The sequence below is a fragment of the Vespa velutina genome, chromosome 22, assembly GCF_912470025.1.
Source record: "Vespa velutina chromosome 22, iVesVel2.1, whole genome shotgun sequence".
Taxonomy (NCBI): domain Eukaryota; kingdom Metazoa; phylum Arthropoda; class Insecta; order Hymenoptera; family Vespidae; genus Vespa; species Vespa velutina.
Window position 1 is genome coordinate 2,281,949 of NC_062209.1, and position 25,105 is coordinate 2,307,053.

General features: G+C 32.3%; 1 protein-coding gene and 1 long non-coding RNA gene across 3 annotated transcripts in view; both read left to right on the top strand.

Annotated features, from left to right (window-relative positions):
* Positions 1 to 608: 608 nt before the first annotated feature.
* Positions 609 to 22,430, top strand: LOC124956529. The gene is made up of 2 exons (XR_007103283.1): positions 609 to 1,531; positions 22,224 to 22,430. It is a non-coding gene; the product is annotated as an uncharacterized LOC124956529 (long non-coding RNA).
* Positions 22,431 to 22,557: 127 nt separating this feature from the next.
* The window catches only part of LOC124956541 (protein yippee-like 1), a 3,673-nt gene continuing 1,125 nt past the window's right edge, over positions 22,558 to 25,105 (top strand). Inside the window, exons 1-4 of one of the 2 annotated variants that reach the window (XM_047512496.1) lie at positions 22,558 to 22,874; positions 23,746 to 23,789; positions 24,065 to 24,173; positions 24,410 to 25,105. The exon at positions 24,410 to 25,105 is cut by the window's right edge and continues 1,125 nt beyond it. In XM_047512496.1, coding sequence (XP_047368452.1) covers positions 22,755 to 22,874; positions 23,746 to 23,789; positions 24,065 to 24,173; positions 24,410 to 24,499 — 363 coding nt within the window. In that variant the 5' untranslated portion in view covers positions 22,558 to 22,754 and the 3' untranslated portion in view covers positions 24,500 to 25,105. The remainder of the gene's footprint in view (positions 22,875 to 23,745; positions 23,790 to 24,064; positions 24,174 to 24,409) is intronic. The other variant, XM_047512497.1, reaches the window with a different exon arrangement.

Consider the following 25,105-nt stretch of genomic DNA (forward strand, 5'->3'; position numbering starts at 1 on the left):
ATATTGCTGCGCGCGTATCAAGTATATTAACGAAAGAAAACGTAAAGGAGAAAGGAAAAAAAAGTTACGACGTTTCATTCGAACCGATGATAATAAAATAACGGAACGATTATGACGACAATTCTTGATACCGCATACGATACAATAGAAAAGAAATAATACCAGTTTATCCGATCTTAAGATAAGATCCGGAGTATAAGTAAAAACTTTATCTACGAGGAACTCGCATTAGAAAATTGATCATCGAAAAAATTGTACGAAGGAAAGAAGAGAAGAAGAGAACAAAAAAGAAAAAACAAAAAAAAAGAAAAGAATTAATAGTAATTCATACACGAACGATCATGCGAAAATTTTTATAAAAACAGATTGAAGAAGGGAATTCTTTGAAAGAGAGAGAGAGAGAGAGAGAGAGAGAGAGAAGAAAAAAAGAGATAAAGAAAGAAAGAAAATTACGGAGTGCATTGCAAACGGGGCCAAAGGGGAAAGAGAAAACGCATAACGGCGCGAGGGAGGGGGAGGGGGAGGGAAATAAAGAAAAATATTGTCCGAACACGAGCAAGACAAAAGAAACGAAGAGAGAAAGAGAAAAGATATGGATGGATGGATGAAAGGTTATACGAAGAAGAAGAAAAAACAGCTGGATAGAAAGAAGAGAAAGAGATAGAGAGATAGAGAAGAACGTAGAAGAAATGGGAAGAAAAGGAAAGCGCAGTCTGGTGAGAAAAAAGGAAAACATGAATTGAATTAAGAAGAGACGGCAGCGCCACGATACAAACTAACGGCAATGTCCGGAAATTGTATACGGGCTTTAACATGGCGCATGCGCGTTTAAGAGATATTTCTCTCTTATACCATCATCACCACCACCACCTACCATTACCACCACCACCACCACCACCACCACCACTACTATCACCACCACCACACTGTCGTCGCGTTGTCGTGCGCTGTCCCGCCGCCTGCGGACGAACCGAAATAAATCGAACGCGACGCCGAGTCGATCAGCAGCGGAGTAAAGGTGCTACTACGCTACTACGGTGGACGCGACCGTTTTTCGCGTTTAGTGATGATCAGGACGAGCCGTTCTTGTTTTCGTCGACGTTGTTATTCGTGGCATTGCGTTAAAACGAAATAGCGTGCCACCCACAAAAGAATAAAATCAAGAGAAACGCGCGAACGCAACGTTAACCAACGATAAATAGATAAATAAATAAATAAATAAATAAATAAACAAACAAACAAATAAATAAATAAATCTCTTACTGAGAATTATTCTGACGAAATAAGAGAAAAATAATAAGAATAACAAGCAAGTGAAGAAGAGAGGTAGGAGAAGGAGTAAGAAAAAGAAAAAGAAGAATAGAAAGAAGAGGAAGAAAAGGAGGAGGAAGAGGAAGAAGAAGAAGAAGAAGAAGAAGAAGAAGAAGAAGAAGAAGAAGAAGAGGAGCTAACTAACGAACGAACGAACGAGAAGGAACGAGGACACGCGCTTCGTTGCTCGTCGCTGTCGCGGCCACGGATGCATATGGAGGTGCGTAATGTTCCTCGGGGAAAATAGAGAGAGGAAAAAAAAGAAGGATATCGTTTACGAAGGGAAAACAAAGATAGGAAAGCGGGGCGAGAGAGAGAGACAGAGACAGAGAAAGAAATAACAACGACGACGAGTCGATTATGACTAAGATTACGACTATGACGACGACAACGACGACTATGACAACAACAATAACAATAAAATAAAAAGTATAACTATTCTTTCGATTGTTTCTATGTATCGTTCTCTCTCTCTCTCTCTCTCTCTCTCCCTCTCTCTCTCTGTGTCTGTCAGTCTGTCTGTCTGTCTATCTGTCTGTTTCTTTCTCTTTGGTTATGAACTTCTTTAGATGAAAAAAAAATTTATATATATATATATATTTATATATATATGTATATATACATATATATTGATGAATCCCATCGTATACGATATAATATATATATTGGAGACGTCATAACTTAGTCGAAGTACAACTACTACTACTACTACTACTACTACTGCTGCTGCTTCTGCTGCTGCTGCTGTTATGGTAGTGTCGATCAGTTCTACAAATGAATCGGTTTAGACGCTCATGTAGCAGAGAGCGTCCACGAAGCGCGATTATAACAGCCCCGTACGTACATACGTGCATTATGTCTCTCTCTCCAACTACGCAATACCTTTTGCTTTCCTTTTTTTTAGCTTCTCTCTCTCTTTCTCTCTCTCTCTCTCCTCCATGTTTCTTTTAGGAAGCTTCAGAAAGGACGACAAATATATGTATATATATATATATATACACATAAATTTCATTTAATATGATCGTTCGTACTCATAAGTTTTCTTCGTCTTAAAAATGACCAAATGTTTTCATCGTTGACTTATTCTCTTTCTCTTTCTATATATATATATATATATATATATATGCTTTTCTATGCGCGCATCGAATTGTGTGCGCGGTACATAGCCTTTGTGTACGCTCTCAGCTGACGCTCGCGGCCACCGTCAGCTGCCCGAGACTAGCGAGAGTGAGTGAGAGAGAGAAGAGTGAAAGAGAGAGAGAGAGAGAGAGAGAGAGAGAGAGAGAGAGAGAGAAGACTCACGTCCAGGGCCGTCGCCACCCTTTGCAACTCGTTTTACCGTTATCATCTCGCGCTCGCGTTTATTCTTATATGTGAGGGAGAGGGGAGAATTTTTTTCCTCTCTTTTTCTTTTTTTTATATTAAGAATAAAAAGAAAAGAAAAATATAGAAAAAATAATCTCCGAAACGATATTATTACTCGTTCTTATATTACGATCTACCTATCTCTATTCCTCCTCTTTCTCTCTCTTTCTCTCTCTCTCTCTCTCTCTCTCTCTTTCTCTTTTTCTTTTCTTCTTTTCTATCTATCTCTGTCTATCCTCTGTTATATTCTTTAAGTGCCTCTTGCCACAATCTACATACTCTCTCGGCGCCCGCGTCTCTGTTGTGTTTTTGTATGTGTACGTGCGTATACGTGCGTGCATGCTTCTTCTCCCACATATATATATATATATAGAAGCATATATATATATATATATATATATATATATATATATATACATCACGAACCAACGCAATCTGCCATCTAACCAAACTCGAGTGTCACGTCCGCACACGTGCGTCTTTTGCTTCAAAATATATATGAATTATATGATAGAGAGAGAGAGGGAGAAAGAGATAGATAGATAGAGATAAAGAAAATTAGAAAAGAAATAGAAAAAGATAGGAAGAACGAATAGTTCTTATTTTCTCTTTCTCTCTCTTTCGTTTCATGTTGATCCTTCACGAGCGTGCGCTACGATCCCCACGGAAGTGCAATGCTCTCTCTCTCTCTCTCTCCCTCTCTCTCTCTCTCTCTCTCTCTCTCTCTTTCTCTCTCTTCTTGCTACGCCTTTCGATCTTAACGCTCGAGGAGATACTTGACCGGGTGGAAGAAAGGACTCGTTTTGATACAACTCGACGACTACGACAACGACGACGCTCGAAAATCATTCCTCGGATATATCACGATTATCAAAAATTTACACATACATATATATATATATATATATATATATATATCGAGGAAATCGTAAAGTGCATTAAAACTTCCATTTTGATAAAAATATTTCTCTTCGAATTTAATCGAACTTTATATTCGAACGAGATCGTTATTGTGTCGTACGAACGTATTGTCTCTTCGTATGGATGAAAGATGGCGTCGAATGGGGAAGGTCCGAGATAAAGAAAAAAAAAAAAAAAAAAAAGAAGAGAAAAGGGAAAACGTGAAAGGTACAATGTCGTTCCATTCGATATTATTTTCGCCAAAGATGAAGAAGAAAGAGAGCAGTTTTTTTTTTCTTTGTCTTTTTTTTTCCTTTCTTCTTCGTCTCTCTCTCTCTCTCTCTCTCTCTCTTTCTGTAAATTGCAATTTTCTATTATTGTTATTATAATATATGTAAATTTTTATGAGAACAATTAACCGTAAGCTTTCTACGAATATCATGAATTTTACGTTGGCAATGTCATACGATGAATGATGATAAAATCCAACGCCCCGCGTATTATTGTTTTGTACACACGCCACAGCTGATTCGAAACGGCGCGTCGTAAAAACATCAGGGAGCGCTGTTATCAGTTGTTTCTATCTCTCTCTCTCTCTCTCTCTCTCTCTCTCTCTCTCTCTCTCTCTCTCTCTCTCTCTTTCTCTCTCTATCTCTATCTCTGTGTATGTGTGTGTGTGTATGTGTGCGTGAATGATATGTTTTCGTAATATGTAGGAAGAAAAAAGAAGGCGCGTGTGTTTTCACGATTATAATCATTCTTCGTCAATTCATATTTTGATTTTGACTTTTATTATTTTTCTTTTTCTTTCTTTTCTTTTCATTCCTTTATCGTTTTGATTTCTATCTCGCTTCCCTCCTTCTTCAAGATCCTTCGAGAAAGTCTTTTGTAAATTTACAAATGTCTCGACGTTCGATTTGTTTTTCCATTTTTTTTTTTTTTTTTTTTTTTTTTTTTTTTTGATCGATAATATAAATGAAAAATGAAAAAAGAAAGAAAAAAAAAAAGATTAATATTAACAACAGCAAAAATTCTTACGTTTACAAAGAAAATATCAACGATTGGGTAAACCACGTCTGCATCGACCAAAAAAAAAAAAAAAAAAAAAAAGGAAAAGTAAAGAAAGAGAGAGAGAGAGAAAAAAAAAGAAAATATATTGATATACATAGTGGGTTGGTGGGGGGAGGGGGAGGGCCAGGTCACGCGTAGCCGCGTCTCGTTTCGTTTCTACCAAAGGAGAATGAGAGAATTGGTGGGTGGGGCAGGAGGGAAGTGGGGGATGGTAACGACGAGAGGAGTAGAGACTATGGTGGAAGAGAGGGATCAGAAAGAAAATGAAACGGGTACGACGAGGAGAGTGGTTGAAGGACGATGACCCGAATTAACTAAACTCAAAGCCGTGTAAGCGCTGCGCTCGTTCCACTCTTTGCCCAGATATATATATATATGTGTACATGCGTATGTGTGTGTATGTGTATTTATTTAAAGTTGCACACCGTTCGCGGTGTGAGAAAGAACGCGTGCTTCGAACACTCTTCTCCTCCTCCTCCTCCTCCTCCTCCTCCTCCTCCTCCTCCTTCTTTTTCTTCTTCTTCTTCTCCTCTTCTCTTCGTGGTGCCTTGCAGAAAACTCGAAACGAGAAATTTATCGTTGAAAACATCGTTTAAACTAGTCTTTTTTACTTTCGACTTTCCTTTTCCATGGAACGCACCCGCGTATACCACACATGTATTCATGCATGCATGCATATATATATATATATATATATATATATATATATATATTTATATGGTATGTGTGTGTGTATACACGGTGTTCGAAAATAACAAGAGCTTGGAAAAATATTTTTTAAATTGTGGTTATGGGAAATATCAAACAATTAGAAAAAGAAGAAGAAAGCTGCAATTTCGAATAGGACGTATGTGTTTAAGATAATCTTTTTTTGCTTGGATAGGTTTCTTTTATTGTTCGAAATGTATTCCATTTATTTTTGTATATATGTGTATATGTCCCAAGTATGTGTGTGTGTGATGACGAGTAATATATATAGTACACATATGCTATATAGCATTATATTTATTATTTTTTTTTTTTTTTTTCTTTCTTTCTTTCTTTTTTATGTATTTATATTAAATCAAATATATCGTAGGATTACGAAACGTCATATTTGAATTAAATCAATATTAAAGTGGAGAATTCATTTTAAATATTTCTATGTGTAGATTATAATGATTTGTTTATAAAATATTATACGATATTAATACGCAGTTTCGAATATCTCGTCGCACAATCCTCTGCGTCATTTTTTTTTTCTTTTCTTTTTTTTCTCCATTGACATTGATAATATAATAATAATATAATAATATATATAATGGCGAAGTTTGTTTTTTAGGTAGCTGAATTGCCTCTTCTGTGTATCTCATATATTTTTGATTATATTTTTCAGTAAAAAAGATATCAGTATGTCTCAATAATATTTGTATCTGACTAATCCAATGATAATAATATTTTCGTCTTCATTATTATCTTCAAATAATAAGATCTACGAAAAATGCTCTGTTGCAAGTTAGAAGATTCTCAGTTAATTTGTTATATCATTTTATAATAATAATCCCACATGCACACACACAAATAAACCATCTATTCTTTAATACGAATCACTTTCATTTTTCATAATTAACATATGAATATAAATATAAATTAATACCCTAGCAACGAGAAAGTTGCCATTGATAACAAGTAAGTTTTTTGTCATATGCTTCTAAATAGATATTATTAACTTATCGCATGTTTATTATAAACAAATAAACATTATCGTCATATGATAAAATTTCGTTGTTTGTTGTGAGTATAAGCAAGGACGGATACGTAATTACTATTATTATATTACATATGTAACTTGGGAAAATATGGCGGATAGTACTCTTACTAATATCATTATAATGATTACAGATGTATATATTGCATATTATATTTCTAATTAATATGTCAAGAATATATCAATATACATACATATGCAATATATATCCAATATATATATATATATATATATATCTGATAAATCTTGTGTTAATGTATATTACATTGTTATCTTCATATATATATATATATATACATATTATTTATTTATACATTTACTTATTTATTTATTTTATAAGTTTCTCTAAAAAGGACGTAACATATGTAGATGTTATCACTATCTAAAATCTTACATTACACTTTAAATATTTAATATTAATATTGTAAGTGCTTCACTTGCAGCAACACATTAATCATGATTTATACTTTTTTGCTACTCGCCAGATATATGCATTACACATATACACACACATACTATGTATATATATATATATACATATAAGTGTGTGTACCCATATATCACTATATATATGAATATATATACAATCGTATATGTGTGTATATATACACGTTCGACATATACACACCATCCGATTATATTTTAGTAGAATCGATTAGAATTGGCGGGTCGCATCGACCTGTTGGACGAATAGGGGGTTTACAGCTGATTGGACTGTCAGCTGTCTCTCTGCGAGATTCTCCGCAGAGTCGCTGAGCTTCCTCCTCCTCCTCCTCCTCTTTTTCTCCACCTCCACCTTCTTCTCCTCCGTTACTCCTATACATCTTCTTGCACAGAGCGCACACTCCCCCCCCCTCTCTCTCTCTCTTTCTCACTCTCACACTTACCTAGTCTTACCCTGTGTTGCTACTGCGCGCGCGCACTTCTTCTAGGCTCTAGCACGCTACGGCTTGCACGCGTCGCCCCTCAACGACTCAGAGTTCCTTTTAAGGGGGGGGAGGGAGGATTGAGGAGTAGGGGGATAAGACGTGACGTCACTGCTAGACAGTTCGTGGCCGCCTTTGTTCGACACGGTCGGCCACAAAGAGCAGGATAAAGAGACGCCGCGCATGACGCCAGACTCGTGGCGGGGAGAGATAGTTTGTGCGTACTCTTTCTCTCTCTCTCTCTCTCTCTCTCTCTCTCTCTCTGTGTGTATGTGTATGTGTGTGTGTGTGGTTTGCGCGCGTGTGCGAGCGCACTTTCACGAACCGAGAGAAACGCAATTAGACGGTTTCCTTGCAGAAATTTATACGATTTGATGGTTTGTCTCTCTCTCTCTCTCCCTCTCTCTCTCTCTCTCTCTGTCTCTCTGTCTCTCTCACTCTTTCCTTCTTTCCTTTTTTTCATTTATTTATTTAATTCTTTATTATTTCATCAACTTATAATGTAGGTTATAAACGAGTTTCGTTCTCGTAAAATCGATGTATATATATATATATATATAAACGAGATTAATTTATTTATGTATATATATATATATATATATCTCTTCCTCTTAGCTAAAGTATACAAAGTGAATGCCACATTCGTAATACAAACCACGTTATCGATGGATAGGTATACTAATATTAGATTTCTAAGTACAGTAGATTATACTATTCCTTTTAGCTTAACACGAAAGATGAATATATATATATATATATATATATATATATATATATGTATTTACATAATATACATACATATGTCTATGGACGTATGTATCTATATATATTTTGTATGTATTTATTTATGAAATGTACTTACATGTCGATTCATCATTTAACCTAACCTATACATGTTGTATGATGCATAGTAGAGTTTCACCGTCACCTTGCACATAACGATTTTGTTTAAAGTGTGTGTGTTTATGTGTTTGTGTGTGTGTGTACTACGAAGTAATCGAAGAATAAGTAACAGTAATACTTTCTACTTACATCAATGCAATGTCATAATTATTCGATAAGGATAGATTACGAATAATATTTACATTTCGTCAAATTCTAATGTATGTTAGAGGTTCTCCGCTGAACTTTTAGATGAGGTCAGTTCTCTTCGATCAAAATCATATACATATATATATATATATACTTGCCATGTGTATGTGTGTATATATATATATGTGTGTATGTGTGTATGTATGTATGTATATATATGTTTGCAAGAAATAGAGCGTGAAGAACCCGAAATAAGCATTTGGAGGAAAAATAGGGGATCGAAATATTCGCGGTTGACGACGATAGTTATTTTTATAATATTCTCTTAAAATAATAATAAAAAAAAAAAAAAAGTCGATTTCTTTTTTTTTTCTTCTTTTTTGTCGCGTGCAGTGAACACACGTGTTCATTAAAAAAGAAACAAGGAAATCAGAAATAACGCGCACGACGTGTACAATAATATTTCGATAATATTTACATTAATTTATTTTCAGCAAATATGCCCGATCGGTCTGAAGACGTGGGAAAATTAAACAAAAAAAAAAAAAAAAAAAAAAAGAAAAAAAAAATAAATAAAAGAAAAAGAAGAAAAGATAAAGAAAAAATAAATAAACAAATGAGATAAAATAAGAATACACATTCGAATTTCCGACCAAACTTAGAGATTAAATTTGCCGATATATCTTATCGTTTATCAAGAAAATATAAAACACGTAAGTGAAAACATTCTAAATTTGACTGTTTACTTTTTTCTTTCCTTTTTTTTCTTTTGTTTTTCTTCTTTTTTTTTTCATTATTTTTTTTTTTTTTTTTTTTTTTTTTGCATCACTCTTTTCGAGGTCATTATGGCGCCTCAACGAGGGCAATAGCTTTTACGCAATCTCCAGCGCGATTCTTTTTTCGTGTTATTCCATCGATTATAGCTAAAAATGCAAAATGATTTTCCTTCCTCTTTAATAATAATAATAATAATAATAATAATAATAATAATAATATCAATTATAATAATAATTATTATTATTAATATCGTATAAATGATAAGCGGAAGAACATTAACATTAACATTTTTTCATTGTTTTTGCATCGTACAAGCATTGGCGATTATGTTATCGGTGTATATCAAATGTAATATACCTTTTTTAATGGCCTTCTCTCTATTACGCCACTCTGTACATAAATATACATATATGTATACATATATGCATTGAATTGTCCAATAAGTAATGTTGATATTTTTAATAATTTTTATTTAAATACATAACACTTTCCTTTATATATATATATATATATATATATATATATATTCTTTTTATTTATTTGTTAAAAATGAAACTATAAGGTATTTTCTTTTATATTGAAAATCTTTATTATCTTATATAGTATAATAAATAATACTATATAGTTCTCTTTTCTTTTTTCTTTCTATTTTTTAACATTCAATTATTTTATATCTAAATAATATCCTCTCTTTCTCTCTCTCTCTCTTTTTCTCTTTTCTACAGAAAATATTTTATTTAAAGAAATACTTTTCGATATTACATTTATCTAAATAAACAAGACCGATTTTTTCAATTGTATATTACTACGTTACTTATTGATCAATACGATGTATATAAAATATATATATATATATGTATAGGTATATGTATGTATATAAATTTGTTTTCTCTTGATTCTTCTCTGTATCTCTCTCTCTCTCTCTCTTTCTTTTTTTCTTTCTTTCTCTCTCTCTCTCTCTTTGCTTGGACAAATCGCGGAAATAAATGAAACGATCGATCCGTCCGTCTAATGTATATCCGCCGTCCATCTTCTCTAATTCCTTTTGCAATAAATCGATTCTCGTATAACACGCAAACGGAAATATACATATTCTAAGCGTATTCATCGTCTTCGTCGTCTTTCGTGTAGAAAGAGAGAGAGAGAGAGAGAGAGTGAGAGATAAGTTTAACTCGTTTATGAAAATCGATATGGCGTATGACTGGTGCATACATACATAGAACAAAATGCATCCTATACATCGGTATTATTTTCGACATGCAATTTGAGAGAGACATACATACATACACACATACGTACATACATGTATGGATGCATGCATGCATATATATATATATATATATATATATATACGTAATACATCGACAACGACAGGTTTAAAATCCTTCAGTTACGAAATATGATTTTTACTCTTTTTCTTTTCGTGAATGGATAATGTGGTACGGGAAAAATGATTTCATTTTAAAATATGATTAGGTCATAAACTATGACCTATATTATGCAATAGATCAACATTCTAAATATAATATCCCATAGGAGCCTCGACGAATGCATAATATCAAATAGATAATATATTAAATAAAATAAAATATAATTTGTAAGACACTGTTTGATAATTTATCAATATAGACTAACGATCGAACGGATTTTTTTTTTTTTTTTTTTTTTTTTTTTAAGTCATTTCTCATTAAGCTCTTATGACCATCCCTTCGGTCTTTAGTTTTTCCTTCTTCTTTCCCCGCTCACCCCTCACGCCAACCCCCCTCCTGAAAATTTATACGCTTTAATTAATGAAAGTTTAATGTTTATTGCGGGTTTGCGGAATGTCTTTTTTTTTTTTTTTTTTTTTTTTTATATATATCGAAAAATCATCTAAGCCCAAAATTGATCCGACAATGATTTATAAGCCCCTCTCTCTATTTCAAAAAATTCATTTCCTCAAGAAAAGATATACTCGAGTATGCATTGAGATATTAGATGTGCTACTATGACGGAAAACTTGGCAATCGTGTGGGGGGTTTGTGCTTTTGTCGGTTCGTCGTTCTTGAATGACCTTCGCAACAACGAGATCGCATTCTTTTTTTCTAGGGCGCATTGCCAATGTGAACGGTCGATGCTGAGGCACAAACAAAAAAAAACGAAAAAAAAAAAGAAAGAAACAAGCAAAGGAAAAAAAAAACAAAAGGAAGGAAAAGAAATAATTAAACGAAGTGAATGAGAGAAAGGAGATAGATATATGGGACAAATAGAAAACTGATTTTGAGATTAATTCGTATCCCATGTATGTGTGTATATATATATATATATATATATATATATATATATATATATATCGTTGCAAGATGGAACGCATTTCCATTGGTTTCTCTATCTTGTAAACATCGAGTCGTAATAATGGAACAGGTGCTCTTACCAAAGCGCACTTATATATAAATGCATACACGCAGTGAGAGAGGAACAAAGAGACATAAATTTATTTACGTGCATCGTTGAAGAGTTGCAAGAACATCTGAGAGAGAAACGTGTACGAGATAGCAAACACGCGCTTGCTTCTCTCTCTCTCTCTCTCTCTCTTTCTCTGTGTGTGTGTATGTGTGTATTATATTCACGTTGATCGCAATAGAAATCTGTGTTAATACGTAGGTAGTGATATAAGGGTGGGGCAAGTTTAATGCGTAACACTATCGTTACGTATTTTCTCTCTCTTTTTCTCTTACTCTTTATATATGTATATATATATATATATATTTATAAAGAAAAGAAAACAAAAAAAATAAGAGTTAAAGAAAATCGTTCATCACTGTATATGGTAACGATCGAATGAACCTTCTATTTTATATATTTATATTTCCATATAATATAAGTGTGCACTTAAAACGTGGATACAGGTACCCAATGAATGCCCGTCTGAACTCTCTGTCAGGATACATTATATTATATTATTGTATCGAATCATTTTAAGTAATAAATATTTCGTACGATTTTCCGTTGGAACGAAGTTGTTTTTTCTTTTTCTCTTCTCTCTTTTTTTCTTTTTTTTTTTTTTTTTTTTTTTTCCTACGATTAAATGAGAAAAAGATGAAGGAGGAGAGAAAAAGATTGCATAATAAGTCCGATTGTAATTATGTACGGTCTCTCTATATGATCGGTAACGCAATTAAATTAGAAGTATTTCGTAAAGGGAATCATTAAAATTTTGTAATAAAACTTGTAATTTGTCTGATATATATACATATATATATATGTGTGCGTGTGTGTGTGCATACGTGTGTGCATGCATGTGTGTGTGTGTGTGTGTGTATCTAAAGAGAGAGAGAGAGAGAAGAGAGAAATACACGAATATGTATATTTCTATTTATATTACATGCTGGTGTTGTAATTATTGAGACGTTATAAGGACAGATAAGTTAATTAATTAATTTCAATTCAAGATTATTATTTATTTAAAGAATAGGTGGAGTAATATGGAGTATCGGGGAGGAAGAGAGATGGTAGAAAATAGTTAGAAACCAGAAATTTTAAAAGATAACATGTGTTTTTAAAAGGATATATGTTTTATTCTATGTAATAATAATACAGTTATATGATCTCTCTCTCTCTCTCTCTCTCTCTCTTTCTCTCTTTCTCTCTCTCTTTCTCTATTTTCTTATAATAATAATAATAATAATAATAATAATAGTAATAATAATAGTAATAATAACGATGTGGTTAGTGAAGTGAAACGTAACATTCACATACGTTTGAAACGTTAGAATGACCATGCTGACGATAGTTTTTCTTTTTTTCTTTTGTCGAAAAAAAGAAGAAAGAAGATAACAAAAAAAAAAAATATATATATATATATATATATATACATTTTAAATCTTATTCTTAAACAAAAAATCTTATTCTTAGTAATACGAGAGTCGATCCGGTAGGATATCACGTGTTATGTAAATTATATGAAAAAGGAAAAGGATGGAAGAAAATGGAGAAAAATTGGAGAATCGATAAATAGATCGATATAAATAGATCGTTGTAAATAGATCGATAGATAGATCGATCGAAATTAAACAATGATACGATCGTTAAATTGATAACAACTTTGACCCTCCTGGATATTCGAAATTACATCCGTGAGAAAAAAATAAAGAGAGAGAGAGAGAGATAGAAAGAGAGAGAGAGAGAGACTCGCTCAATACATTTATGGGAGAGTACAATGACGTGTGTGAGATTCGTCGCGTCAGTTTTATCTCGTTCTCTCTCTCTCTCTCTCTCTCTCTCTCTCTCTCTCTCTCTCTTTCTATTTCGCATTCGATACGCGTACTCGACGTTTCGCGAAAGTAATTTCGCGATCACATCCGCCATTGTTCTATTGTTTAAATTTAGATATATAGGTTTCTTTTTTTTTCACTGTGGGATCATATCAAGCAAAGCAAAATTATGAAAATAGCATGCGATTGAGAATAATTAATGACGTACTCTGTTTATATTCGATAAGTAATTCTCTCTTTCTCTCTCTCTCTCTCTCTCTCTCTCTCTTTCTTTCTTCCTGTCTATCCTTTCTTTTTCTTTCTTTCTCAATACATCGATATTAATATCATTCTCGGTATAATATAAACAATAACTAAGTATATAAGTTAAAAATTTTAATCGAAAAAAATTAAATTAAAAAAAATTAATCTCGATAGCGAAATATTATATATATATATATATATATATATATATATATATATATATATATATATAAAATGTCCAAGTTCAAGCTCGATAGGAAAAAAAAAAAGAAGAAGAAAAGAAAATAGCATTTTAAATCTAAATACATGATACTACTCTACGGAATGGTTTTCTATTTTTTTTTTTTTTTTTGTTATTTGTGTATCGTAACACTCATTTTAATATTCAACATCTGAATAAACGTAACTAGTATTTTTTGTTAAATTGAACATTGCTCTATCATTCAATAAATGGTGGGAGGGGTAAGAGCAAGTTGAATAAATATTATTATATTACGATCTTTAAACGCTTAAGACTCCTTTGTATTTTCTTTCAATTTTCATCGAATCTCTTACTAACATCGATGGATCTGACGGAGTAAAGAAAAAGAAAAAAAAAAAGGAATAGAAAAAGAATTACTCGAAGAAACGTCGAAACTTTTTCCTTATTTTTTTTTTTTTCCTTCACATCGGAATGTTCAAAATGAAAGGAAAGGAAAGAAAAGAAGGACGCGTCCATTCGCGACACGTTCTCCAATTCCTTCATTCGATGATATCATTAGAAAATGCCAGGAATCCCATAAACTTATATATGTACGTGACTAAATGGACTTCTTGCGAACTTGACTACTTTCATCAGTTCATCATAATTCACACGTTATTCCCAAGTTTTTTTAACATATACGCGCTAAAGGAGTTAATATATAAATCCATTTTGTTAGATAGATCATAAAGCGAGAAACGTTTCTTAAGCGTGGAATTAATTTTTTACGAATGAGAGAAATGATAAGATAAAGGATAAAAATAATAGAGGATATCTCTTCGAAAAGAACGATGCGAGGGCTTAAAGCAAATGAAAAAGAAAAGGAAAGAGAAACGTGAAAGAAAGAAAGAAGGAAAGAAAGTTAATTAACGAACGGGATTATAAATATAAATAGTCCGACGATTAAAACACAAACGAAAGGTTGTTCGTACTCGTCAGAAAATTAAAATGGCGACCGAAGGTAATATTGAGGTTAGATTCTTTGTAAGTGATTAATCGTTGATCCGGCATGCTTCTGTAACTTGTAACATTTAAATTCAGTCCGAGAAATCGATTAATTTCAATAATCATTACTGTGAAACATTAGTATTATTCCGTTAGTTCGTTCCCCTTTTCGCGAATGTTCTTCCTTATCTAGTTTTAATTTGCACTTATTCGAGTTCATTGATCATCTCTACGACTAAGATTATGACTACGATTATTATTTGTTTCTCTGTGTATGAAATTATTCAATTTTCAATTGTACTTTTGTCCGTCTTCTACAATCCTCCTCTACTTTCTTCTATTATAATCAATTTTAATTAATTATATAATTTTAAATAATTAATTCCGACCAATAAGAAAATCATTCGAGGTTTTTTTTAATTCTTAAAAGTCACTAAATGATATTAAAAGTCAATTGTTCTTTTTCAATTTTTTTTTTTTTTTTTGTCGTCGAACTTTTATCATTCGATATATTTATCGAAGAACGTGGAGGGTCCCGTTATTATGATCTTCGATGATTATTAATTTACTCTTTCTCAAGACTTTTCAGAATTTTTTTTTCTTTTTTCAAGTTCTCTGTTTTTCTTTGATATACGTAAAAAAAATAAAAAAAATAAGTATATATACATAATCGATAAGTATACACGTATCGATGATATTGATAATTGAAAAGATTCTTCTTTGTCGAAAAATAAATAAAAAGAATAAAAAAAAAAAAATAAAAAAAAAAAAAAGAAGAAGAATAAAAATAATAAAAAAAGGGAAAAAGTTAAAAAAAAAAAAAAAAGGTTTCGTCGAGAGGGAAATAAATAAAACGATGTTATTTTCGATTGGTTTGTATATCGATCAATATCGGCGCTCAAGCGTTTCTTTAAATAGAGAAGTCAAGCGACATAGATATCGCAATTTTATTTATTTCTTCTTCTTCTTCTTCTTCTTTTTTTTTTTTTTTTTTTTTTTTTGGAACGACGTTTACTTTAAGATAAGTGTTTAACCTCATATATATGTATATATATATATATATATATATAAACACGCAGATACATGTACACATTGGATTGGCCCAATAAATAATGTTGAAATTGTTAATAAGGCCAGGCCAAAGAAATCATGTTCTAAGCGAGGCATGCCATGTCTCTGGACGATTTTCAAAAATTGATTACACTTTTTCCTTACGATACTTTATAGATTAATTCTGTTCTTTTTCCTTTTTCTTTTGTTTGTTTCCTTTTTTTATTTTTTCTTTTCCCCAGAATATTACAAGACTAGAAATATTTTTTACGATCTAGACAAGGGATAAAAAGATATAAGCATCGGATTAATCGAGAGAGAGAAAGAGAGAGAGAGAGAGAGAGAGAGAGAGAGAGAGGGTATATGTAATTGTGATTAGATTATAATGAAAAACGAAATTTTTTTCTTTCGAATATTCCTAATCTTCGGATTTTCCTTTTATTTTTTTTTATCCTTTTCTCGCGATGAATTACATTGTGGAAATTGTATGAGAGAAACAACATCTTTTTTTTTTCACAAGATATAAGGATGAAAAAAAAGTTTGATAAGATATATATATATATATATATACACACACACGTACACATATCGTATCGATCGTAGAAATAAATGTACGCTTCGATCGGAACACGATATTTTCCAATTGACACAATTTTTATCTAGGATGATATTTATCAAGAAATACGACAATTGCCTGCATAATCCTTCCTTGATAATACGTTATCAACAATGAGAAATATAGTTCTTCATTCGTAGAGGAAAATACATATTGTTATTTGTTACAAAAAAATTTGTCATTTTTTCGTAACGCGATCGATAGTTTTATATACAAATAAGATAATAAATTCTCTGCGAGGAAAATTTTCGTATTTTTAATTCGTAATAATTCATTAATAATTCATATTACTTATATATATATATATATACATGTATAAATGTATGTATTATATTATATACATTTTTTTTTCTTTTATTTTTTTTGTCAATTTTTTGTTTGCTACTTTATCATATAATACCTGCCTTATCGACGGTACTTTGAATTATATAAAATAAAATCAAACGAGACTCTCTATATATATAAATATACGAATATATATATACAAATATAATTTGTGCGCGTGTGTATACACACATATATATATATATATATATACATATATGTATATACGTAGGAACGTATGCACATTCACGAGTAAATATAAGAGATACGCAGATATACTTCGAGTATGGTTATGCATTAGCTATCATCCGATATGTTTATTATATATGTGTATGTATATCTTATGCAGCATGCGCCCGCGAAATGCAAATTGCTTATTAAGTATGTATTGATTATAGAGTATATACACATTTGTGTGCTCCTGCACGTAACCATGTATATTTTATACATCTCTCTCTCATTCTCTCTCTCTCTCTCTCTCTCTCTCTCTCTCTCTCTCTCTCTCATATTCTGATTTAACTGATGCGCAATACGTTTATTATTGCAATAATAATACTCGCCTTTATAAATATACATATCTATATATATATAATTCGATTGTTTGCCTTTATAAGCGCCATGCAGGATGTTCTATCCTCATTAATTAATTTATCGCGTTTGTTTGACTGTCTGATTAAGGGGGGAAAATATTAAAAAGAAGGAAAGAAAGAAAAAAAAAGAAATTAAAAATCAAGAGAAGAGAAAAGAAAAGAAAAAAAGGATAAAAAAGATAGTGAGAGAGAGAGAGAGAGAGAGAGAGAGAGTATGAGTGAGAGTGAGAGTGAGAGTGAGAAAAGGAGGGTGGGAGGAGTAGAGAGATGATTCCGTGAATGCGTCGTCGACGGTGGTGGTACGGATGGAGGTTAGAAATGACCTTGAACAGTGTATTGACTCGACTGCTTTGTTTCTCTAACCAAGCCCTCCTCTTTCCTCTCTCAGTTCGCCCTCCCCCCGACCTCATCTTCGTTCCTCCGTCCCTTCGTCCCTCTTACCTTCTTTTACTTAGACTCGTCAGTTCCCCTTACAATTCAGCATCAATTCGTCGAGGAGAAATCCTCTCCATTTCTCTCTTTTTCTTCCTCTACTCTTTTACACTCTCTCTCTCTCTCTCTCTCTCTTTCCATATGTGTGTATGAATGTTAATGCGTGTGTGTGTGTGTGTGTGTTGTTTAGTATTCGCTAAATGAAAATCGTAGCATCGCTCTTGGTTCATTACTCGCTCTTGAGTACCCTCTGTTCTTTTTTTTTTTTTTTTTTACCTCGACATCGTTGGCGTTGTCGTCGGCGTCGGCGTCGGCGTCGGCGTTGATGTCATCTTTGGTTGTTGTTGTTCTTGTTCTTGTTGTTCTTGTTGTTCTTGTTGTTGTTGTTATTGTACTGCGTCGTCGTGTTGTTGTCAGGCAGCCATCACCATCACCAGTAGGCAGTCGCAGTAGCTGCAATATTCTACATATATACGTACATACGTATAATTTGTTTATATATGCTCGCTCGCTCGCGCAAGCGCAAGCGCACGCACGCACGCACGCATGCACGCACATATATATTGTATATATATATATATAATTAGGTGGACCGGAAAGTAATGTCGCTTTCTTAAATTAAATTCAAACGAATAAATTTTTAACAATTTTTAACAATTTTTAACAATCAAATATCGACATGCGCAGAAACGACATTACTTTCCGGTCCACCTAATATATATATATATATATTACGCATACACGTATTTTCGAATAGATTCGAAAAGTGAAAATAAGGCCAACCTTTCGTCCCCTCCCCCCATCCCAATATTGTTTATTACTTTCTTTCTTTGTTTCTTTTCTTCTCTTTTTTCTTTTTTCTTTTTTTTTTAAATCGTTATTCTTAATTTTCTCCGTCTTTTCGTAAAATCGATATGCGAATATCGCGGAGAAAGTATGTAATTTAAAATAGAAACGAAGATTGTAGCTCCTTTAATGTTTTATACGTACATATGAACGCATCCACGTGTATTTTTTGTTTTGTTTTGTTTTTTCTTTTTTTTTTTGTTTTGTTTTGTTTTTAATAATAAGACGTTTAACGCGCAGTTACATCATATTACTCGAGCAATTTATCAGAAAAATCAAGTTCGCTACACTCTTTCATATATATGTATACACTGTATATTATGTTGATGTATGTGTGTTGATGTATGATGTGTGTGTGTGTGTGTGTATATATGTGTATACGCACACACGTACACTTTAATTCCGTGTTTAAAAGGCTCGTCTCGATGTACCTACAACGTATTCGAGAACGACACCGTTATCGCAGCAAGGTCACGGTGAATCGTTGCCGCTTTTGCAAAGATAAAAAGAAATGAAGAATGAAACAGGTTGACATAGGAGATACGAACGTTCACTAACTTTTGCCTGTATCTCGCTCGCACTCGTTCGTTCGTTCGTTTGCTTGCTTTCTTTCTTTCTTGCTTTCTGTCTTTCTTTTCTTTCAGTCGGATCGCCTTGTTTCAATTTAAAACGGTGTTCTTTTCATTGAATATATGTATACATGCATATGTGTGCGCGCTCGTGTGTGTGTGTATGTGTATTATTTTTCTTTTGAAAATTTCTATAGAGATTGTTTATTATTCTGTTTTGAATTTCGCGCGTTTAAATGAATCTGACGCTTGGAGTCAAATTCGAACGATTTCTTTTTTTTTTTTTTTTTTTTTTTTTTTCTTCATAATTCGATACACCTGATACGATATTTTTATGATAGAAAAAAAATAAAAAAAAAAAAAAAAGAAAAAGAAAATTATTTATTACTCGTTAACCATATTTCATTTCGATACGTTCATTTGTAATTTCGTCGATTCAAAATTCACGTATATCCACGTGATTTGCTTTTGAAAAAGAAATATCTATTATTATTTGTACCTTTTGAAAATTTTAATAGAAAATGGCACATTGTACTTTTTTCTTTTCGTAATTTCGCGGTTTTAGAAAGATATATGGTGTACGTTTGGCGCCAAATTTAAACGATCATTTTCTTCTTTAATCACTCAATTTATCATAATCGCTTTATAAACCTACTTTTTTATAATTTATGAAACAAAAATGTATTATTATTATTCCGATATGTGCATTTGAAATTTCGCATTAGAAACTCGAAGAATAAGAATTTCATTTCTCAATTTGTAACGCGTACGAACACGAATTATGCACTTTCGACGATTGAGAGGGAGAAAGAGAGAGAGAGAGAGAGAGAGAGAGAGAGAGAGAGAGAGAGAGAGAGAGAGAGAGACAGAGAGAGAAGGTTCCTTTGTTCCTGCTGAAAGAAAGAGAAAGAGAAAGACAGATAGACAGACAAACTGACAGATAAAAAAAAGGCCGAGAATGCACCTGCATAACGATGCATAGTCCGATCAAGTGCAACCGTAATAGATGCTCTAGTCCTAACTGTCGCAAATTTTCTACTTCTGTCTAGAAACTTTTTTCTTCTTCATTTATCTTTCTTCCTTCTCCTTTTTTTTTTCTCCTCTACGTCTTTTTCTGCCAAATACGAAAAATCAAAGAGTAAAGAATCCTAAAGGTTTTCCTTCGATTTAAGAAAATTGAAAAGAAAGTTTAAAGAAAGATAGAGAGATAGAGAAAATGGTTCATTTGATTTTTTTTTTTGTTTTTTTTTTTTTTTGTACCTTAATCGATAACAATCGTGTTTGTACTTATTGATAGATAATAACCAATTAGAAAGAAATTTGAAGTAATAGTAAATTACACGGTTATGGATAAGTGGGGTGAGGTGGCGTGCTCGTCGTCAGTCGTGAGAATTGAACCATGAAGGTGTGTACATTTTCATTGTTCTTTTTTTTTTCACGTTAATTAAATCGTCATTAAATCGATCTTATGAGATTTCACACGTTAATTAACAATTAAGATTTAAAACATGCACATACATATATATATATATATATATGTATTACAAAAACTGAAAAAAAGCTTCTTTTTTCATCGAAGAGTTTAACATTTAAAAATTGACAAATAAAAATTCATTTTTATACGTTCATACATCTTAATTATCTACATTCATAACGTAAGTATATATACATCATACGTGTTTATTTATATAAAAACTTTACAAAGGAGATTACGCCTGATTGTCATTCATTGTTGATTCGGCCAACGTATATACATAGCTACATATATGTATACATATGGATTTAGATATATATATATATATATATATATATATATATATATATATATATGTATATATTTTGTCAGGTATAAATATATGTATATATAGCCGTTAAATACGACCATGTAAAGACACGTCAGTTTCTTTGTTTCTTTCTCTTTCTAACCTAACAAACCGATATATATATATATATATATATATATATATATAATGTGTACGTATATGTATATATATATATTTCGAAAGAACTTCCTGCGTTCCTCAAGAAGGAAACCTCTTGCGGACGTGCATCATAAATAAAAAGATCTTGTCGTTCTTTGTCCCAGAGGAGGCCATCCGACACGCTACAAGAGCTACGGTATATATGTAATATGTATATGTATACAGGATACCAACATTTCCCTTGATGTTGTTTATGGCATGTCGTGTATGAGACACTACCAAACGCACGATGGACACCATCATATACTTGGTTTCCTCTTGTTCATTTTTTATTCTTTTTAATATGTATATATATATATATATATTTCGTGTAAATATTTCTGAGACTTTCAAAGAATTCGCGTGATGTCTATAACCTGTTATCTTTGATATACGACGAGTATATTATTTTGTCATATGAAATTATTTTATTTCGTGATATTTAATAGCTATTTAAATAGCAGACGGTAATTATTTACTTTTATTTCTTTTTATTTTTCTTCCTTTTTTTTTTTTTGCGGCAACAAAATTGCTGCTTCTTCTTCTTCTTATTTTTCAGGATGATTGTATCATATAACGACACAAAAAATTGCCATTTCTTCATGACTGTTATTATTCAATGTACAGGATTAATAATTTAATAAAATATAATATATACTTACAATTTAATATAATATAATATGTAATATGCATTGCATTATATATATATATATATATATATATATATATATATATATATACACACAACAAATTGCCATTTCTTCATGATTATTATATTTAACGTATAGGATTAACAATTTAATATAATATAATATATAATAATATATAAATATAATTATATGCATTGTATTATATAAATTGCCACTTCTTCATGATTCTTATATATAATATATGATAATATGAATATAATTATATGCATTTTAAATATATATATATATATATATATATATATATATGTATGTTGGAATATTAATTTATCGATTATTTTTCTTCATCATTCCTTTTTTCTTTCTGTTTTTCTCAGGTGTCCCCGAACCGGCGCTGTCTGAACCAGCTCAACAGCTGATCGGAGTACGAAGCGGCGGTGAACGGGGCCACTATTGCACCACCACCCCGCATATTTGCAAGAAATCGGAACCGATATAATCGTTGAGGAGTAACGAGAGATCTTAAAGGCCACGTTCGAAAGAGTTGTAGAAGAGAGATCAAGAGAGAGAGAGAGAGAGAGAGAGAGAGAGAGAAATCAAGAGAGAGAGAGAGAGATCAAGAGAGAGAAATCAAGAGAGATCACGAGAAAGAGAGAGAGAGAGAGAGAGAGGGGAAAGAACGAGCAAAAGAAAGAGATAAAGAGAAAGAAGAAAAAAGGGAGATAGGGCGAGATTATAAAAAGGAAAAACAATTGTAGAAGAAGGAAAAAAGAAGAAGAGGAAGAAAAAGAAGAGAGAGAGAGAGAGAGAGAGAGAGAGAGAGAGAGAGAGAGAGAGAAGGTGTGTTGTAAAAATATACAGGGGGCTACAGAAACAAAGAATTTTTTTATTCGCTTGGACACGGCATCATGGTCAAAACTTTCCAAGCGTATCTGCCCTCCTGTCATCGCACTTACTCGTGCATTCACTGCCGTGCTCACCTCGCCAATCACGACGAACTCATCTCTAAGGTGAGCTCTCTCTATCAGGTAACGGATTTTCTTTACCTCGGTAATTAATATATAATTCGATTTGATTTCTTCGAGCGTAAAGAAAAATGAATATAAAAAGAACAAAAAAATATATAATAATAATAATAATAAAATAAAAAGAAAAAACTTCAAACATCTTGACGTTAAATTGATAATAGTTATAAGATCAGTGCGAGAGAGAGAGAGAGAGAGAGAGAGAGAGAGAGAGAGAGAGAGAGAGAGAGAGAGAGTTTTGTTTTTTTATTTTGATAGCTGACATTTATTATTATGCTTTATTTATTCATTCTTTCAATAATTTTGTAACTACGAAATTAACATTTTTATCTCAGTTAAATAAAATATTTGGTAATATAAAAGAAGTTCTTTTTTTTTTTTTTTCTTTATTTCTTCTTTATCTTGTTCTTTTATTTCATTTCATTTTATTTTATTTTATTTTATTTTATTTTGTTTTTTTTTTTTTCTGTTTAAAGTTGTTCCTTTTTAATACGAACTTCAGATTTATGAAGTATGCAGAAAAGAAAATAAACAATAAAAAATATTTCCCCGGAGAGAGAGAGAGAGAGAGAGAGAGAGAGAGAGAGAGAGAGAGAGAGAGAAAGAAAGATAAACTAATTATTTTAATAAGTTTACAAAAAAATATTAATAAGTTAAACAAAAAAAAGAAAAACAAAAAAAAAAGAAAAGAAAAAGTAATTATCGAATTTCTATTGAAACATTACTTTTCATAAAAACTTTTTAATATTTTTTGACGTAGCTCTTTCTTTCCCCCCCCCTCTCTCTCTCTCTCTCTCTCTCTCTCTATCTCTTACATTGTACTTTTAAATTAATTTCAAGATAACTCAAAGATCGTTTTTTACTTTTGTTGCAGTCCTTCCAAGGCAGTCAAGGTCGTGCCTATCTCTTCAATTCTGTGTAAGTATAAAAAAAAAAAAAAAAAAAAAAATATAGTGTGCCATACAATAAGTATTTTTCTCCCACATTTAGGGTAATAACTTTTGTTTCATGAAATCGATCAATCTATATCATAAGAGTAACGTTTCCGATCATTATAAAATCCACGATTTTTATGAATATTCACGTAGCTTTCAAAATGTGAACGCCGAGATAGTAGATATATAATAATAAATGAAAAGTAAAATTAAAATATAAAGATAGAAGTATAAAAATGAATTTTGTTATATGCATAGGGTAAACGTGGGTTGTGGTCCTGCCGAGGAACGCGTACTCTTAACCGGCCTTCATGCGGTCGCCGATATTTACTGCGAGTGCTGCAAGACGACTCTCGGCTGGAAATACGTGAGTTAGAAAGAAACGAATAACAAAAAAAAAAAAAGAAGAAGAAGAAGAAAGAAAGAAAGAAAGAGCTCTCCCACTGAGATCTCTCTCTCTCTCCCTCCCTCTCTCTTTCTCTCTCTTTCTCTTTCTCTGTTTCGTCAGATGGAAAAACATTAGTATCATATAGTACATATATATATATATATATATAAATATAAGGTAATCATATAATAATATTTTCATTGTAATTTTCTCAGGAGCATGCCTTTGAGTCAAGTCAAAAGTACAAGGAGGGCAAGTTCATAATCGAGCTCGCCCACATGATCAAGGAGAATGGATGGGAATGAAACCTTCTTAGGGGAAATTTCGATTAATATTCCCCCTGATCTTGAATCGCTTGCGTCGAACTTCGTTCATTGATGATAATGATGATGATGATGATGATGATGATGATGATGATGCCTCTCCTATTGCGACGACGAAGACGACGATTACGACTACGATGACGACAAATAGGAATAACGTCTTCGTTCTAATATCGTAAAGTGCGCGGCACATCTTCAACCACTCCCTCTCATTCCCCTCATTCCCATCCCCACTCACTCACTCACCTACCCCTTGTGTCCATTCTCCTTACTCCTCGCCCTCATTCTCCTATCTTCTCACCACTTTCTCAAGCTCAAGCTGTGAACCAAACCTCCCAATCCACAACCCCTTCTAATCCAATCCAATCCCAAGCCAACCTCCAAAACACCCCTCTCTTCTTCACTCTCTGTCGAACCACCAACGAAAGTCTGTGATTTCATTTGTGATTTCTAATCTTAGTAACGTTTATGTTTCGGACAATTCGACGGCTTCGAATACAAGGACGAGGACGAGGAAGACAAGAACTAGAACGAGAATTAGAACGAGAACGACAAGAACGCAACCGATTTTTGCTTCTTTTCGATCGA